This window comes from Quercus robur, chromosome 2 (assembly GCF_932294415.1).
Source record: "Quercus robur chromosome 2, dhQueRobu3.1, whole genome shotgun sequence".
NCBI lineage: Eukaryota > Viridiplantae > Streptophyta > Magnoliopsida > Fagales > Fagaceae > Quercus > Quercus robur.
The window spans coordinates 15952013-15973155 of record NC_065535.1 but is presented as its reverse complement, the minus strand read 5'-3'; the positions used below and the strand labels follow the sequence as shown (position 1 = coordinate 15973155).

Sequence of the window (21143 nt, the reverse complement as noted above, 5' to 3'; positions counted from 1 at the left end):
TCATTTGAACCCCTGGCAATGAACCCCTGGCTTGAACACAGCGTCCCCCCTGGTTTAATCATGGCATTATAAGTGATAGAGTAGCATTATTGGGAAGTAACATTGGTTGTTGAATAATTCCAAAAGTAGGAATAAAAAAGGAAAAAGGAAAAGTTGCAAAGAACACGTCGTTTTACATGGTGGACTTGATATATGATGAGGTGCCATTGAATCTGAACTTACTAAATTTCATTTCATTACAACGTTTACACCAAGTGGTACTAGTGTCCTTCTTTGCAGTGTTAGGATTTGGGCTTCTGTAGTGAGATTTATGTGTTTTTAAAAAATTGATAAACTTAAGGTCCGGTTGCCAGAATTACTAAATTTTATATTTAGGAAAAATTATATTTTGTTAAATTTTTGCATACATGATACAAATTAGTACTAATTAAAACAAAGTCTTTTGATTTTTGGTTCACCTTTTAAAATTGTGCCACATAAACTTTGAATATCTCATAATTTTATACATTATTCTTATAATATATATTTATAATTAATTTTAAATTTTATTCTATATTTAAACAATTTATTAGATAAATATTCTTTTTATAAACTGCAATTTTATTAAGAATTAAAAAGCAATATGACAATCAAACATGCTTCTAGAACTGCAGGTGGCAGATTGCAATTATTACTAAAAAAAACTATCTTTAAGAGCAACATAAAGTTTCATAGCAGAATGAGTAGTTAAGTTAAGAGATCTCCTAACACAGCAAAACTCACAATTAACAAAATACAAACTTAAATCATAAGCACTACTCATGACAGTAGAGATAAACCAGTCAGCAAGTTCATCCTCTTCAGCCAGAGCATCAAAACAAACTTTTGCATCCCCTTCTGCACCAATTTTCAAACCTAGTCAAGTTTAAAGCCTACAAAATTGGAGCTGCTTCAACTTGAACAAGAGTGCATAAGTCATAAATCTTGGTCCAAACCTTTAACACTTCACCATTTGCATTTTTGGCAACAACAGTTAAAAAGATGAAATCACATGAGATTGCATCATCCACGTTCAATTTTATAAAGTTTCTAGGAGAGAGTTTCCATGAGGGCAATTCCTCTCTCCTATTGTAGAAGAATAAATAGTTGCATATATAGAAGGTACTTTTGATTACCTTCACTTCTTGTGAAGATAATTTATTTAATGATCTAAAGTACTTCCAGCAAAATAACATATTTGAACACCCAACCTGATTGTTATGGACTAGCATTATCATGTGGATAAAGTACTTCCAGCAAAATAACATATTTGAACACCCAACCCGATTGTTTTGGACTAGCATTATCATGTGGATAAGCTATAGCTCAGCAAAGTCTAGCAACACAAAATATTTCACTTTTATAAAAAATTGTTTACATTGATTTGTTGTGATCATGATCAATAATTAATAGATAATCATGTCCATGTCTTGAGAACTTGTACACATTTATATTATTTAACCTGGCTGAAGTCTTTTATATTTTAATCTAATAAATTCATTTTACTTATTATTCTTTGATTCTGAATTTGCGTGCAGGAGAATATTATACCAAAGGAAGTTTACTATAAAGAAGCAAAATAATGGACGCTCATTTAAGTTCTTGGTTCTCTTATATAAGTTTCTATTTTTTTTTTTTTTAAATTGAACTCTTTTGTGTATGTTTTGAATTTTGGTTTTGGTTATTGTATTTAATTTGTGAGTGTGTGTTTTTTTTTTTTTTTTTTTTAATTAGAATATCACTAAGAAAAATTCAATATTGAGAAACTATTTTGTTTATTATTGTTTGTGCTGGCTAAGACAGATTGAACATAACCCAAATAGGAATGATCAAACTCATTCCATATCTCATATTAAGAAATTAACACAAAGCACAAAGAGAACTTTAAAATATAAAAATAAACAAACACTAATAAAGTTGTGGGGACTTGAGGACCGAGGAAGGATACAACAAGTTGTGATTATCTATAAAAGCATTCTAAGCCTAAGGAGAGGATTCGCCGGAGGATAGGAGGAGAGGGGACAAAATACTTCCTGGAAGGCCGAATGGAGAGGATGGTGTTCAGTGAGAGTCAAGGCAGGTTAAGGAAGTTTCCAATGAAAGCTCACCCACTGCTTCCGCATTAAATGACTGGCAACAGCTTTATTAGCTGCATTGATGAGGAAGTGACCTGAATAGTAGAATTCAAAGCTAAGCATCTCCTTCTACCACTTTCAACAGAAGTTTAAAGGGAAAAGTGTCCTAAGGAGAGTTTGGGGGATTGTAGATGAAAGGGTAGGATGCAATAAGCTGAGGAGTATATAAAAAAAGAGAACTTCCATATGAAGGGATCCCCTCCCCCCCCCCCCCCCCCCCCAAAAGAAAAAGAGAAAAGAAAAGAAAAGAGATTAGAACAAGAATAGTGATAGAGAGAGAGAGAGAGAGAGAGAGAGAGAAGAGTGTACATCCTTGTGCAAGAACATCGTCCTCGGGCGAGAGATTGTAAAGAACCATTTATATACTTAATCTTTGGCTTTCGTTCATTCCTTCTCTGTCTGAATTCTCGAGCTAAGTCCAACTTGTTTTACCCCACACTCTTTACAAATATCTATTGGTTTGGGCTTAGTTGGATAACACAAATTTCATTATTCTAAGTGAGTTTGGGTTGACAGAATTTTTTGTCCTTACAAAAGTCATTAACATTTATCATATAACTTAAAGTAATTTTTAATTAAAATTATTTACTTATTTTATAATTTATTATTACCATATATTTAATAATTTAGTTTTAATTATTTAAAAAATTTTAGCTTAAATACAAATCTTCATCAAGTCGGAATAATACTAGTATTATTATATAGTATGCTATTGCATATTTGGATGCACTTTTTAAAAAAAAATTCATTTATTAAAAGTATAAAATACGGATATATATATATATATTGGGTATGGCCCTGCCAAAATAAGTTTAAAAAGTCCAAATAAAAAACTTTATTTGGGCTTGCTAAACGCACTAAAGTCTAAAGGGGGTTGGCAGGGTTGCACGAAGGTAGACATTGTGGGTTAAAACTTAAAACTTAAAACTCCAATGTGAGAAGCCCTACCGACCACTCCTAGGCTGGAAGGTTAGGTAACAGATTAGATGTGTCCCATAATACAGGTATCACCTTTCACAAATGTTATGGCAGAAGAATACTGCCATTTTGCAAATTCATAAAGGTTATTTATTTTAGAATACATTTATGCATAGATAATCTATATTATAGCAAAACTTCATCATTTGTGTGGCTGATGATTTGATTTAGGTGAAGCAGAACTTCGCCTTGTTTCCTGTCTTGGTGGTTTCAGTGTATTTTATATTTTGAATGGCCTTGAAAATTAACAAGGTATAAATATAATCCCTATAATGTGACTTCGTGTCTCTTTCATCGTTTGATAATGGACTGTAGTTGCATACTTTGAATTGGGTACTAAGCGTGGTGCATGAAGTTATGCAGAGCCAGTCATTTTGAAGACCCCGAAACAAAATAGTAAAGGCATTTTGAATATGAAATTCGCACCTGATAAGCTACGTGTCTGTTTTAACTTCTATAGGGTTGTAGCCTTTCAGGTTCATGAAGAAAAAAAATGACATTACTTTAAATTCCATAGATGGCAATATGGCATCTCTTCAACATGTGAACTTCTTGTTTTCATGGTAAAGCTTTTTTTTTTCCTCAGTTTTGGATATTAGAACAGGGCAATTTGATTGATGGAATGCCTTTTAATCAATGTTGCTATTCTGAAATTTCAAAAAAAAAAAAAAAAATTGTTGCTATTCTGAACTAGGATGCACAAACACTTTATTTAGGGTGCTATATCTTATCTTATCTGCGTCTTCATACCAGTGTCGTACTTGCCATTTCATGTTATAATTTTTCAAAAATTATTCATGTTGCTGTGTTATACCCATGTCTATGTCCGTGCACCTTAGATTTTGAATCTCAAGTTGGTCCATGCCAGATCCATCATGACACAAAATTAGGAGAATTTGTAGAAAGGAATTTGGTTGAATCGTAAATGAACAATTCTCAAAGATACGAGTTTGATTGTGTATATCAAACAAATCATCATTGTGTTGGATGAGATTATTAAGATGAGAGCTAAATTACACCAATTAATTTTGTCTATCCTTAGGGCGACAGTTGTGAAATGCCTCTAGGGGCTTTATGGTTGATTAATGTGCCTATTCCAATGCTTATCCTTGTACTGAAAGTTCAAAAGTAGGAGTGTGCAGCCAACCTGCCAACTTATCAAAACTGACCCAACCCAATCCAACTCGTCGGGTTGGGTCAGTTTTTAAGGCTTGGTGGATTGGGTTGGGTTACAAAAATTTTTTTTGATAGCAGGTCGGGTTGGGTTTGGGTCATAAAATTTCAAACCCGCCAAACCCAACCTGACCCACCCATATATTTAATATATATTTAAAATATATTATATAATTAATAAATTTTTTTTTTTTAATAACCAACTCTTCCTATCCTATATAAAAGCCAATTAGTTCACACAAACCTAGTAAATTACTATTGTTATTTAGTCATTAGTGTTGTTTGCCTTTAAAGAGTTACATTGATACTAATCTTTGGGTTTTTTTTAATATATTTATATTTATATTTTTTTCTCAATTTATTAATAATAGTAATAAAAAAAAATTTTCTAACCCATGGGTTCAACCCAACCTAACCCGACCCATGTGGGTTGGGTTGGACTTATATGATGGGTTGGGTTGAGTTGGATTGAATTTTTTTAAACCCACCATGGTGGGCTGGATTAAAAAATCCCCTTAACCCAACCCAACCCAACCCATGCACACCCCTGTTCAAAAGTTCACTAAATTTTAACTTGGCAAGAAAACTGATTTTCTTTGTTGCCTCAAGTGAAATGATGGTGCAGAATGGATGCCGGTCCCATCATTTAAAGAAGGGATTCATTCGTTTTATGATTACTAATCTTACTTATACATTTTAAATCCATCACTAACCTTGCTGTTGATTCCTATTCATCTTTTGTAACACACACGCACAAGGTAAACCATTTGAGTTGAATCAATTATATTTGTAGTTCTATTGTATTTTGTTCATTAATATGCTAATACACTGATGTCATCTTTGCATTTTCAAAACTGCATCCAAATCCAACCAAACGATGCTTTCAATATAATACAACTCACAACTGCATCAAATTTCATACTTTGTAATCTGTAAAATCTATAATTTGGATAAAAAGTAATGCTACTAGTATGGCATTAACTATGAAATGAATTTACTTTATAAATGCGGCCTCAACAAGAAAGACTTCCTACTTTGCAAACCTTACGTCTGGATTTCTGATTGGTTTGAGCCACATGTCAGCCATTACTCGTGAGGAAATGCTCCAAAACAAATCTTGCCCCTTTACCAGCACATGTTTTCCTTTTTTCCCTGCCTTTCCCAAACCATATGCAACCAGCCACTGCATTGCAGTCAGCCTCAGCTTCTCAGTATCCCACACATGTCTTTTCCCACTCGTCCTAACCTTCAAGCCTCCAACATGTAAACTCATTATTTTGAATTTCTTTTCATCTTCATACTTATCCACTGGGATGTTAGTACCTGTGGCATGAACAAGTGCTATCACAGGTCCTCCGACTGCCTCATATCTCCTTATTGGATCCCGCAACTGGACAACCACTGCTATTGTGATATCTGATGGATCCCCTGGCTCACTTTCAGGAGTAGCCAAGCTATAGTTTTTTATCCAATCCTCAAGTGGAACAGCAGAAGCCAGGGGGTGACTCTGATCATTTCCACCACTTCCAACAGTCTTGCTATTGAGTGCAGAAACATAAAATGGGGCTTCTTCCTCAACCATATCAGCCTGAATTTTTAAGGCTTCAACTGCCATGGCCTCAATTTTCTGCATGGAGAATGCCAGAACTTCCTCTGCAGTCAATGGTTCTTCATTCACATTCCAAATTCCTGTTGAAATTCTCTCTTTCCTGCCTGTACTCATTGCAGTTGCTATGAGTTTTACTGCAGCAATTGTACGAGCAGCACTTGAGCTAGCACCTTCTCTGTTTCTCCCTTGGATTATTGCAGAAGCAATGCCTTCAAAGGCTATCTGTTCTGCAGTTTTTCCTAGCAGTTCATCCATGGGCATCAAAGACAAAACTTGTGAGCTGAGTTCCTCTAGCCCCATAGCTGCCATTTTCTGAAACAATTCAAACCCAGTTACAGATTGATGTGATGGTAGGACAAATGGTTTTGATATTTGCATGGCTAGCTTTGGATCATCTTTCCTTGCAACTGTAGTATCTAAAGGATTCATGGCAGCTAAGTAGCCCCCATTCCTGGTTTGGACTACACAGCCTAAGCCCTTACCAAGGTCTGGGAGGTACACATTGGATTCAGATTCTGTTGAATCCTCGGTTCCTTCAAGCTGGAGAGGTGGAAATTCAGGTTGATTTAATTTATATGGCTTAGCTTCTTCTTCCTCAAGCATCTGGAGAAATTCCCTTGTCACGTTTTCTTCATCTGCATCCAGTCTTGGTGATTCAGTTTCTTCCTCCGTTTTGACAATTTTTTCGTCTCCCATCATAGACTCAAGAGCTTTTATTTGTTGAGCAATCGAATCAAGCTCAGTTAATCTTGTGAGATGTACTTGATCATGCACAACTTCTTTGACTACCTCACTTGACACTGATCTTTCTTCAACTGATTTTTCAGATTGACCTTCTGCATCCTCCTCTTTTTCTTGAACCTCAACTCCTTTATCCACAACTTCAAAGTCAGGGAGGTCAAGATCTTCTATCTTTGTTTCTGGCTCTTCCTTCTTTGGAATAGAGGGAGTGGATGATGGAGCTGAAGCTGAAGCTGGAGCTGGGGCTGGGGCTGGCTCATCAAGATTCAAGTCATCAATTCCTTGAAGATCTCTTCTTGTTGCTCCTGTCTGTGAAGGACTCCAAGCTTCCTTTCGGCTTGACATCTTTGGACTAGGGACACTAAAGGATATTTTTGACTGATTTCTGGCAAAAGAAGATGAGAAAATTTTAGATTTATCTGACCTCAATTCCTCAGCCTTCCTATAGATTCCAATTTCTCCATCTTTCTCCATAATCTGGAACCCCAGTTTCAAAAGTACTTCTCCTCCTTTTGCCTTTCCCGATAGATTGAAACTTGTGTCCCACTGCCGAACTCTTGTACCTTCATAGCTCTTCTCCACAGATTCCTCAATAAGTTGACTCAAATCCACTGAACTTCTTCCAAAATCAAGCTCTGCAGCATCAACAGCAAACACATATATCCAAAATGGACGCGGCTCGAATTGAAGCTGCTGCTTTCCACTTCCCGAACTGCAATATACATGGCACCTGACAAATAAGGTCTCTTCAAAATCAGCAGCTCCTTGTGAAACTCTTGAAGGCATGGTATGAACAGCTCCATCCTTTGTTTCCTTCTTTCTGACACATACAGAGAGCCGAAGGCCATTCATTGAAGCTGGAAGGCCTTGGACAGTGACAACTTCAACAGAAAACAAGCAGCTCAATTTATGCTTTCCAATATGGGAGAGAGCTCGTATTGGCTTCCAATTCCAAATTCCCTTCTTCTCTGCTGAAGAAGTTGTTCTTTCATCCAACCTTTTGACCTCTGGCTGATTTGCTATCTTAACACTATCCTTATGCTCGCTTTCATCATCAAGCTTTGGCCGGGAACGCCATGGAGACAAGGACATACGTCTTCGTGATTTGTTATTCTTGGATTGTTCCTCAACCTTAACTATGCCAATCTCATCAGCAGATGGGACTGAAGGAACAGAACTTCGAGGAAGAGCAAGGGAGGCAGTTCTTCTGGTGGTGGAAGTATGTGATTGGTAGAGTGATTGGCTGAGTGCCTCAAGTTCTTCCAAGATCTGAGTATTGGAATTCCTCTTGCCTGAGTACTCTGCTGCCATTGTTGAAGACTAGAGAAAGCAAAGAAGAAGAAGTGGATGCAGAAATGATTTAGAAAGTAATGATATTAAATGTACATTCAGAGAGTTGGAAACTTGGAATGCAAGAAAAGATAAGGAGCTAAGAAGGTTGAAAAGTTCTGAGGTGGAGAAACTGCCACAACTGATTATGAATGTGGCAATTGTTGGTCTTTTCTGAACCAATTATGTTGCACTGATTGTATGAAGGATAAGAGATAAACGTTAGTATTCCCACTCTCTTTCACTGTGAAAGAGACAGGATTGAAAGTGTAAGCAAGTTGGCAATCTGGTCCCATAAAATTCAATGTTTGTTTCTGGTATGTAGTATGGTTGTTTTTTTTCACCCATGAAGCTTCCTTCATTTTTTTAAAAACATTTTCCACTTGCAACCTCTGAAAGGTTGTTCTTGTTAGTTATTGTGATGTGCAATGTGAAACTATACTACAAAGGGAAATAACCCCACCTGGAAATGTCAATTAGTCTGATAGTAAAGCCTTAAAGGGCAAGCAAGAACATACTGACTTATTTGGGCTCAAAGAGGCCAAGCCTTCAAGAACTGTCATTGATGGTCTATTATCTTATTAAGTAAATAGTTATTACCTCTTGTGTCTCTCTTCCTACCCCATCTTCTTTGTGTCTCTGTCTCTTAACATACATCATATCAAGTACTAGCCGTTTTCAATAGAAACGACTGTAAACATTAATTATTATAATAAATGATCACTGCAGCACAAATTAGTTCATCATTTAACATCTATAAAAAAAGTTAAATCCTTTATCGGTTTAGCTTCACCTGTTGTGTACTTTAAATCCTTTAATGTATGTACTTTTTTCTTTATAGGTATAATATAGCTAAAAAGTTGTCTATCAAAGGAAATTTAAAGGAAAAATGTCCTGTTATTCCTACAGTTTGACAGGCTTGACAATTATTTGTTTTTTTTTTTTGAAGTTTGACAATTATTTGTTGTCCGCTTATGAAAAAATAATGGTCATTATTCATTTGGGTATTTGCATGATATTGATAACACACTAGTGTCGTAAGCATGAGCTAGTCCCCATAAAAGCAAGATAGAAGCAAACTCCGAAATCACCAAGCTTTTACTTTACTCAGTAACTCTCAATTTTCAAAACTTTCACAAAATTTTGACAATCTGATTTCATAGTAAGCATGCAGCTCTCCTACTATATGAAAGGACATAAAGCTCGGACCTTGTGGCCATACTAAATGTTCAATAGGGCTAGTAGGACTAGCTCCATACATCTTGGGGCCTAAAGCCATATAACTAAATTGAAGCTTTTATATATATATATTCTATTTTTTAGATGCAAGATTTCTAGTTCTTTTGTGAAATTTTTGCCCTAATTTTTTTTTTTTGGTTATATTGTGTTTATTGCTAGTAACAAATTTATCCAAAGAAATCTTGAAGACTCAATCTGTGCTTCTCTTTTTCTCTCTCTCTCTCTTTTTACTTAAAGTTGTTCATATCTAGATGTGTGTAGATATTTTTAGTAAACATATATAATTAAAAAAATACTACAAAAAAAAAGAAGAAATTCTGATCTATCAATAAAATTATAATAACTAGAATAAAAAAAGTTTCAAGAATAAATAATAGAAACTAATTTATGAAATGTACTATTGTAGCTTCATTTAACCATAAAAGTATCATATAATCTTAACTTGCATAAATAAAGACTGGTTCATTACATTTCTCAATGAATTAGAATTTGATAAAATAACAAAATATACAACTAAAACTCACACTATCTATTGAGTTAAGCAACCAAATTCTAAAAAGATATGATTGAAATTTTAATGAAACTATATTTTTGGTATCTCTTAATTAATTTTTATTTTAACTTTATTTACTAGTAATTAGTTATAAATTTATTCGATTTTTTCTTTTCCACAAAACTTTGTTAACAACTAGTGTGTGTATATATATATAACAACAAACAAAGATATAATAAGTTAAAATTTATTTAAAAATAAAAAGCAAAAACAAAAACAAAAATAGGAATGTCATTGATGAACCAGTTTGAAGAGAAATTTTTTAAACTTCTCATATAAATCATTCTTGGGTATCAAATTTGAAAATCTAACTGTTGAATTTCATATTTCTTATGTTCTTGACATACATATCAAATTTCGTTCAAACTGAATATTATTTACTATTTAATTTATAACCTTATTTTATATACATAATTTTAGATTGTAAAAACTTGAAATTTTAATATTTGTGATGAAATAGCAATTGAACTTTAATTTTCATGAAATTTTGCAAGAATAAATGATATCCTAAAAACATTCAATCCAACGGTTAGATTTTTAAAATTTACATATATAAAGATATATAAAGAGTTTAAAAAAGTTTATCTTCAAACTAGTCTAAAAAGAAACTTTGTTTGTCATGGACAGTGGACCCATAGATTATATTACTATTCTTTTACTTTTGTGGATAAAACCTATACTACTCTGCCATGCATATATCTGTGTAAATGAAGAGTGTGGTGTTTTACACGATAAAAGTAAAACACCATTGCCAAGATCAAGCACAATTTTACTAGCTTACACGTAGAAGGAGAAATTGAAAAAGTATGAGAGCTTAAAACAAATATGAAAGTGTACGTTTTAGAGCCAAACCTGATCGAGAGAAGAGCCTGAACTCTGAAGCACACAAATTAAAAGGAGTTGCAATGAAAGCTTCAAAAAGTCACTTTCTAAAACTTTAAATGGAGAGAATGACAAAGTTTCCAGCCGTGAGCACAAAGAAAATTTGAGGTTAGCAGAGATTGATTTTTTTTTATTTTTGGGTCTTTTGATTTTAGTTTTCAGTTTTGCTTTATTGAGAGAGAAAGATAGAAAGTCATTTTTCTGTTTTTGTGTGGGAGACTATGAGTTGTAACTTTGAAAATTCTATAGACTCTTAAGTCTTAAATTCCCACACAGAAAACGAACAGTCAAGAGCACAACCCACGAATAGTTTTTTTTTTCCCCCCTATTTCTTCTTTGATAAAACAATTTATTTTTGATGCTTTTGGGGCTTAATTAATACTTCAACAGATAAAGCAATACCCTATTGGTCGAAATTTAGATCTATTTTCTTGCTTTTTTAAATTACTTCTAAGAATGTTATTATGTTAAATTTCTACTAATATTTCTTTTTTCAATCGGTAATATAGCTAATCTACTATTTTTTATGTGATATAGCCATAAGCGAATCTTAAATAGGATTTTATTCATTTTAATTTTAGAAAACTCATTTATGTAGAAGCAACTGTAACATGTATTGTTATTAAGTATTTTGAAAGCACTCCATTAGAAAAATAATCTAACCTTTTATATAATTTAATAAGTCATTTGGATTATTTTTCATCTATTTGTAAAATTTCTTTTACAAATTTTAATTCTAAAAATAAATCTAAACCATTAATACCATAATAAATATTAGGTTTTTGAAATAGTTTACCGTTTCTCTTGACAACATATTTCAGGTATTGGACATTGGATTTCAGTAGCGAATTTGTTTAAAAACTATTTGTGGGGGATTTTTCCTCCGCAAGCTTATTGTCCTCTTTGGAGAGCCAAGCCCGCAAGGTTTTGTTTCTCGTCCCCGAGTATGGAAGTCCAGGATTTTCACCTCAGGCCAAGGGCTTTGCCTTGTAGCCATTTTGGCTTGACACCTTTGTCCCACATCGGTTAGAGATGCGCCCCACTCATGCTTTATATGCCCTTGGAGCTTGCATGAGTGTACCACTACTACGCCCCCTTGGCCTGAGGTGAAAATCCTGGACTTCCATACTCGGGGACGAGAAACAAAACCTTGCGGGCTTGGCTCCCCAAAGAGGACAATAAGCTTGCGGAGGAAAAATCCCCCACAAAAAGGCGCTTTTGAGGGCAGTGCCCATCTCCAGTTATTGTCCGCTTTGGGGATTTTCGGGATTTTCACCTCTTTGAGGCTTGAGACCCTTGACACCCGCACGGTTTTGTTGCCTCTCCGGAGAGGGATTTTCGGGATTTTCACCTCTTTGAGGCTTGACACCCTTGACACCCGCACGGTTTTGTTGCCTCTCCGGAGAGCAAGGCACGCCTCTACCCAATAACTGGAGATGGGCACTGCCCTCAAAAGCGCCTTTTTGTGGGGGATTTTTCCTCCGCAAGCTTATTGTCCTCTTTGGGGAGCCAAGCCCGCAAGATTTTGTTTCTCGTCCCCGAGTATGGAAGTCCAGGATTTTCACCTCAGGCCAAGGGCTTTGCCTTGTAGCCATTTTGGCTTGACACCTTTGTCCCACATCGGTTAGAGATGCGCCCCACTCATGCTTTATATGCCCTTGGAGCTTGCATGAGTGTACCACTACTACGCATGCGGAGTAGTGGTACACTCATGCAAGCTCCAAGGGCATATAAAGCATGAGTGGGGCGCATCTCTAACCGATGTGGGACAAAGGTGTCAAGCCAAAATGGCTACAAGGCAAAGCCCTTGGCCTGAGGTGAAAATCCTGGACTTCCATACTCGGGGACGAGAAACAAAACCTTGCGGGCTTGGCTCCCCAAAGAGGACAATAAGCTTGCGGAGGAAAAATCCCCCACACTATTAATTTTGATTTTAATACAATGCAAAACATTTGAAAGAAGATAATTTTAAAAAAAAAAATTATTCATTGAATTTTTAGGATCTTAACAAAAATTTTATATTATCATATAGATAGAGTGATAGACGATGCACTATATTGGCAATAAAGGAGGCCTTAATTTTTTATATTTTTTTACTGGGTGAGGAATCTTGCTTATTATTTTTTTGCTATACTATAAGACAAGTTAAAAATATAATTTATTTTATCGTGTAGGAGGCCTTTTTTTTTTAATATTTGGCCTAAGGTTGAGTGGCCCTTGATGTTCAAGGTTCAAATTAAGTGCAAATATTCCAGCAAGTCATCATAGAAATTGGAACAGTAGTTTAGACATAATCGAACTAGTCGTTAGTCTTAGCTTGTGTACCAATGCAACTTGCCCGTTCCATTTACTTGTAAGTTAGTTTAACAGAATTAGTAAAAGTAATTTTGATAGTGTGATTCTGACTTATATAATCAGCTTTTAATCCTTTATATGGTCACACACACACAAAAAAAAAAAAAAAAAAAAAACACTCCCAACTACAATTAATCAGACAAAGAGTTAATTTAATTGATGTATGTGTGGGAAATTATGTGCCAAATGGCAATAATATTTCATGATGATCAGGTGGAAGGAGCATATTGCAAGTTGAAGTCTTTAGAATAGAGAATGATGAGGGAAGCACACACTGAAGAACAGGTCAAACTGGCTTTTTTTTTGCTGGTCTGACAGAACTTTTGCAAGCTCTTGGACATCATTACTTTGATGCTTCCATAAGTAACACTCATGTTTGATCTGAAAGAGAGAGAGAGAGATGTCTAAGAACAATGAGCAAATGGTGCAGAAGACAGAACCCAAAGAACAGAAGAATGCAGCACTGGAAGGGCTGCCTCTTGAGAGTAGTCCTTACGTAAAATACTCCAATTTGGAGGACTACAAGCTTAATGCCTATGGCACTGAAGGACATCTTGAACCTAAGCCTAACCAACGAGGAAGTGCCACCGATGCTCCCACGCTATCCGGAAGTTGTGTCCCCAAGGGGAAAGCTGCAACCTGTGATGCAACCAACCGCTGAGGCATGCCATATAACCATGAAAGGTAGCTAGGAATGAAATAAAAATTGTACCAGTCCCATATGAAGTCTTGTTCATGTAGCAGTTTATGTTTGCTCATACATTTGCTGTGGTTTCTTTCAATACATTGTTCAGGTGTTTTAACTTTCGAGCGGTTTTTTATTTTTTATTATAATACCGAATGTGTATACTCTATAGACTGTTTCCCTTTTGAAACTTATTTATCAGTTGGAACCTTCAAGTACACATAAATCGATTTATATATGGTTTATATGTGGATTAGAAAGATATTCTGCATCTGTATATCCAACCAACTGTGGATTTGATCATTTTTTGTAAAATAATCCCAAGTCAATCGTTTAAAGAGGTAACATAATATATGCTCCATTCCATTCTAACATATTCAAGTTGGTGCAGAACTATATCTTGCTAGCAAATTGATTGAAAATGCTATGTTATACCATGTGCACATTAAAAGTTCATATCCGTACTTAGTTCTGAAAAAGAGAGACATATCTAAAAATAAATAAGCACACCGTTGAATTTTGCACATACAACGCGAGTAACATCTCTATTTCAGGTTACACAGTGAGTAGGCTCCAAAGTAGAATGAAAGAAATAACCAAGTAATAAAACCAGCAAAACATCTGAACCTGAAATACATCAATAATTATAAATTTTGTCAACAACTTTTAAATTCTAAGCCACCGACATTAGTCCAGTTATATTCTTTGGATTCACATAATAGCCTGTATAGACAGGAATTCAACTATGACCTTGGCTTTGGTGCAATTCTCCCAAAGGGTGGAACTACGAATTATGTTTTTTTTTTCGCGGGGGGGGGGGGGGGGGGGGGGGGGGGGGGGGGGGGTGTTGTGTGGGGGGTGCTGCTATTATCATATTGGTTCCCAATTCAAAAAAAAAGTTACTATATATTAAATTATCTTATATGCAAAGGCTTTCTAGATAGTTAGCTATAAACATGTATAACCAAAAAAAAAAAAAAAAAAAAAAAAGCAAGCACTTAGCATGTTCTGATCCGTTAAAGTTAGCACTCAAAATGATTCAAAAAAAAAAAAAAAAAATTTAGCACTCAAAATACTAACAAACTTAAACAATCAATTAATTTCATCCATCAAGTTCATAAGAATTTCTAACTCTCAATATACCAATTTTTATTAGCACTCAAAATACATCAATTTATAGATTTGCTTCTATAAATGTCAAACAAAAAAAAAAAAAAAATTAAGTATAAGCCACTATATGAAATTATAGATAAAATAGAAAATAAAGGCTATCAATTGGTTATATATATTAAAGGGAAAAGAATATACAGCATAATTTAAATAAATAGAAATGGAAATGGAGAAGAAGAATTTCTTACCTCTCAAAATCTTAAAGCTATTGTGGCTTAACTATTAGGCACAACTATTAGGTCATTTAGTCAATTGCTTAAGTCCCCTATAGTAGAATATATTATATTTATTTGTCTTATACTATATATTGCAAAAAACAATTATTTAAAAAGAGGTAAGTCATCTCACCTAGCAAAAAAAAAAAAAAAAAAATCTTTTATTGCCGAATAGAATGTCTTGTCTATTGATCTTATAATGTAAATTTAATTAAGGCCCAAAAATTTAATGAATAAAAATTATTTTTAAAAATATTATATTCTTTTTCAATGTTTGTTCATTCTATTAATACAGTTTACTATTTTTGGGTGGTTTAAGAGTGTCATAATTTTCAATCTCCCAAAAATTTTACTCTTTATCAAAATTAACATTATACGTAATTAATAGTTTTACGAATAAATTCATTACTGAAATCTATTGTTTAACACTTAAAGTTCAATATTACCAAGTAGGGATGGCAATTTTACCCCACCCCGCTTAACCCGCCCCTTCCCGCTTCGCCTCATACGGGTTTTCCTCACACCGCAAAGGTGGTGGGACAGGAATGGGGCAAGATTTTAGCCCTGCACCACGGGACGAGGCGGGAATGGGTTTAGACTTTTTAGACCCATCCCGCCCCACCCTTCCCCGTCCCCGCCCTACCCCGCGTTACTAAGAGTTATAATTGTAAAATTTTTTTACATTAAAACCCTACTATTTAAACAAACATATCAATATTAACTTATTTTATTTTATCCAATGTGGTTCTTTGCCTTTATTTTGTTATATGTTACACTATGAGTTTTTTTTTTTTTTGTGATTTTCTTGTTAAACGCTTGGATATATTATTCACTTTTTTCTAAAAATTGAATTTATTTGATAGGATAAATTTAGTTGTAATTTCAAGTATATTAATGAAATATGTTTCATTAAAAAAATTGTACTAGTTGTAGGGAAAATTAACAAAAAGTAGAGTTTTACGAGGTGGGGCGGGGCTTCGCGGGGCCCCAAGAGGTGGGGATGGGGTGAGAAAGTTTTCCCCGTCATGCGGGACGGGGCGGGGACAAAGACCCCATCCTTCGGCCCCGCCTCGCTCCATTGCCATCCCTATTACCAAGAGAGACGGTGACCTTCTCAAACATAATATTTACTCTTATAGTAAATTGTTTACATTTATTTTTATAATTAAAATTTTAAAATACATTTTGTAAATGGATAAAAAATAGTCCAATTAGCATATTAAGTAATGTAAAAATGTTAGATTTTTTTTCTAATGCACATATTGCTTATAAAATATTAACTAACAATACATTAACATTTGGGCATACAAAAAGAAGCAATCCAAAATTAAAATTGATAAAATCCTACTTAAGATTGACAATATCACAAGAAAGATTAAGTGAATTAACAATATTACTAAAAAAGGAAATCTTAGCAAAACTTTTTAAAAATAATAATAATCAGTACTAATCTTGTGTCTCAAAAAGCAAGAAAAATAGAATTTTAATGAAAAAAAAAAATCAAAATGTAAATATTATTTAGTTAATATTTAAAATAAGAGAATGTCCCACTAACAATTGTCGCTTTAGGTTCCAAAACGTGTTGAATTGATCCTAAAAGTGCAGGAGATCGTAGCAATATAATTCTCGGAGTACCGAGGTCCAACCACAAGGAGCAGGGTAAATTCAAAGACAATATAATTAAATAACAATTTGGGTGAAGAAGAAAAATATTTTTGCTTGGTGATTATTAACAAGAATAATAATAAAAACTTATTTAGATCAATAATGTAAATAATAGGGCATCAAGGTGTTTCTCTATATCGATATGAGATTCTTTGTGATCTAGGAAAATATCTATTTCATAATTGATTGTTCTTATACAATTAAAAACTTATGATTCGGTTGAACTGAGACAATTCAAGAACGCATGATAACCTCGATTAATAATGCGGTTAGAAAAGTTTTCAGAAAAACCCATTCACTTTAAAACCTGATTTCTATTTGAAACTATTAGAAATTCATCTAAACAATAAGAAAAACATGATTGAACTTATTGAAAGCATGGAAGAACTAATACATCAAAAGAAATCTAATTGAACAATCAAATATGTTATTGATAAAATTCTAGAAAGAATCACATTGAATATTCATACCGTATAGAAGAAACATAACCCCTAGCCCTAGCAAAGAGTTTAGGCTGCCATTAGAGAAAGAAAAATACAAATTTTTCTCTCCAAAATTCGTTCTACACAGCCTCCCTCCCAACCCTAATGTCTAAGTGTCCAAAGAAAATAAAACATTTACTATTTTAATTTCCGTCCAGGTTTACAGCAATAACTTGTGAGTTAATTTCGGCCTTCAAAAATTAAGAATTTTGAAAAACTCAAAACTAGAAAGTTGTAGATATTTAAGTCACGGTTCCAACCCATCTGGCCTTGTGTCAATTGGATTTTTGAGGAGAGAGATACGCCCAAAATACTGATCAGTGCTCAAATCAGATTTTTCCTTTTCAGATTCTACTTCTTTGATTTATTTCCTTATTTGAAGCTTCCAATCATGGTAGACGATCCAAGCACTCCAGCTGCACCTCCTTAGACATTTAAGCATGGTCCTTTAGCTCCACTTTAATTCTAGTTTGGCCTCCATTCTCTCACAAATTCCTGTAAACTCATATTTTTTACATAATTTCCTGAAAGTATAAAATTACACACAATGAATAGCATTTTATTCAAGAAATTATGTAAAGATAAATAATAAGAACTAATGCAAATCATGGCTTAATTATACAAATTAAGCATAATAATAAGGAGATAACGCCCATATAAATATATAACAAGTATACATTTTAAGGCGTAATCAACCACCAATTTGAGTGAGATTTAAAATGAATTTTTTTGAAATTGAAATAAGGCATTTGAAAGAAACGACACCATTTAGAATTTACAAATAAAAAAAAAATTATATTTAAAATACTCTATGCATAGAAAAAATCATCATAGCAATGTAGCCATATTTTGTATGAAACTCATTTAACACATGCCAATAACATGGTTAGTATTACATGATTTTGGCATTACCTCGTGGTGGTATTAATATAAAGGAATCAATTTAATTGAGGCTAAAATTGTTAAAAACACACATATATCAAATTGATGACTTTGCTAAACACAAATGGATGGGTTTGCAAAGAAATGTTTAGCGAGTATTACCATTGGGATATTGGAAGAAATTAATAATTTTTCACATAAAATAAATTTTTTTTTAAATGCCCCTTTAGGAACAAGATACACAAACCCAACCACGAATCAATGAGAAAACAATCAAGAATTGCTTTCAGAAACCAAACTATTTGAGTACAAAGAATCAACTTAGGAACTTGTTGATCAAACAGAGAAACAAGAACCAATTCAAGATCTTGGCAATTGATGAAACAATTACACAATCTTCAAACTAGAAACTGAATGCAAAGCCTAAATCAAGAATTCAATTGCTATTGTATGCAAAAAGAAATCAAGATTTAGAATTGAAAACTCAGTGTAGAAACAAGAGAAATACAATCGAGAATTTCTACTTGATTCATGAGAAAGCACTAAGCAAGAAAAATAGAGTAATTGAACTAAGAATCTCAAAGAATACCAAATTGAAGATTCTCTAAATTAGCTCTGCTCTAATACCATGTTAGAACATAGCTTCAACAGTGGTGGAGTGAAATTGTAGTTTAAAGTGAGAGAGAGAGTGAGAGAGATTGAATGAATGAGAATGTATATACAATAATATAGTTCAACCCCTTTTATATACACATAGATAGGCGGGAAAAGTTGTAACTAACCTAACAACCTGACAGCTATCTTCAACAACTAATTGACTAGCTAAACTACTTGTAGCTTTTCCTATCTTATCCTAATATGTACATAAATGACCTATAGCACAGCCACATATACAAACTCTATACAAACTCTGACACTTCCTCTCAAGATGAACTATAGATGTTAATCAAGTTTATCTTGGACAAGAGGTATAGAAATTGCTTTTGGCTAAGAGGCTTTGTGAATAAATCTGCTAATTGATGCCTTGTGGGAACAAGAAAAGTCTTGATTACTCCATCTTCTATCTTTTCCATTATAAAGTGACAATCAATTTCGATATGTTTGGTCCTTTCATGAAACATAGGGTTGGTAGCAATGTACAATGCAGCTTTACTATCACAGTATAAGGAAACTGGATGTTTGTGTGTGTAACCAAAAGTTTTAAGTAAAGCAATTAACCATACTATCTCACTGGTCACAGTAGCCATAGCTCTATATTCAGATTCTGCAGAAGACCTTGAGCCACCTGTTGCTTCTTGCACTTCCAAGAAATTAAGGATTCTCCTAAGAACACACAAAATCCAGAAATAGGCCTTCTAGTATCCACGCAGGCATCCCAATCTACATCACATTAGATCTACAGCTGTAACTCAGAATGTGCAGACAAGAATAACCCTTGGCCAGGTGTTTTCTTTAGGTATTTGAGAACCTTATAGACTGCTTGAAGATGAGGCATCTTAGGTGCTTTCATAAATTGACTTAGCTTGTGGACAGCATAACTAATATCAGGCCTTGTCAATGTCAAAAACAGGGGTTTCCCTACCATTCTCCTAAACATAGCAGCATCTGGAACATCATCACCATTTGCACTACTCAATTTGACATATTGGTCCATGGGAACATTTGAGGGTTTGCAGGCCAACATACTAGTATCTGAGAGCAACTCTAAGATGAACTTTCTTTGACACAAAGACAAGCCTTCAGTGGTTCTAGCTACTTCCAATCCTAAGAAGTATTTTAAAGTGCCAAGGTCCTTCAACTTAAACTTGTTATCTAGGAACAGTTTGAACTCATTCACAGCATCCACATTATTACAAGCAATTAAAATGTCATCAACATAAACTAAAAGAATGATGATAGAACCTTTCATGACTCTAGTGAACACTGAGTAGTCTGATTTGGATTGAATAAACCCATGCTCAATGATAGTGGATGAAAGTTTGGCAAACCATTGCCTACTAGCCTGCTTGAGTCCATATAAGGATTTTGTAAGCTTGCACACCTCCCCCTTGCTGCCAAAACTAGGAGGTGGAACCGTGTAGACCTTCTCATGCAAGTCCCCATGCAGGAATGCATTATTCACATCCAAGTGAGTGAGATGCCAGCCTTGAACAGTAGCCAATGCAAGAAGGGTTCTAACAGTAGTGAACTTCACAATAGGTGAGAAAGTTTCATAGAAATCAATACCCTCAGTTTGGATGTACCCTTTAGCCACTAATCTGGCCTTATATCTCTCAACAAATCCATTTGGCTTTAGTTTGATTTTGAAAACCCACTTGCAACCAATTGGGACTTTGCCAAGAGGAAGAGGTGTCATAACCCAAGTGTGATTTGCTTGCAATGCATCAATTTTAGCTTGCATAGCATCTTTCCATCTAGGATCTAAAAGAGCTTGAGCATAGGTATTAGGTTCTTTTTGAATAGTAAGAGCAATGGAAAAAGCTCTATGCTGATTAGAAAGTTTGGCATAGGAAAGACTAGAGGAAAGAGGATATAAGATACTTGGACTAGATGCAGAGGAATCATCTAATGGAGAGACTGAAGCTTAGGCAAACACTAATGCAATAACAAGATTGCAATGATAGTCTCTAAGATAAGTTGGTGGCTTGTGCACCCAAGAGGATTTTCTAAGAGGAACAATATCAGAAATAGGAACAGATAAGGAGTCAGATTGGATAGGACCAGATTGAACAAGATCAGATGGGACAGGAACTTCATTTGAAGTAGCATTAGGATGAACAAGATTAGGAAATTCATCTAGTGGAACAGCTGCTTCAGAAAGAGTGAAAGGAGGAGAAAATTCTGCAGAGACATTGGTCTGAGGTGGATCAGGAACACAAGACTGAGGTGCAAACATGGAGTGAGTAACAAGAGTGGAGGTAACAGACCTGGAAACCCAAGACTTGAAAGGAAAAATGTTTTCTTTGAAAACAACATCCCTAGACTGAAAACAAGTCTTAGAGCTCAAATCATACAGTTTATACCCTTTAGCA

General features: G+C 34.5%; 1 protein-coding gene across 1 annotated transcript; it reads right to left on the bottom strand.

Annotated features, from left to right (window-relative positions):
- Positions 1–5167: 5167 nt before the first annotated feature.
- On the bottom strand, positions 5168–8140 carry LOC126712610 (protein PLASTID MOVEMENT IMPAIRED 1). Its single transcript, XM_050412007.1, has one exon. The coding sequence runs from the start codon at positions 7963–7965 to the stop codon at positions 5335–5337; it is 2631 nt and encodes an 876-aa protein (XP_050267964.1). The 5' UTR covers positions 7966–8140; the 3' UTR covers positions 5168–5334.
- Between the last annotated feature and the right edge of the window lie 13003 nt (positions 8141–21143).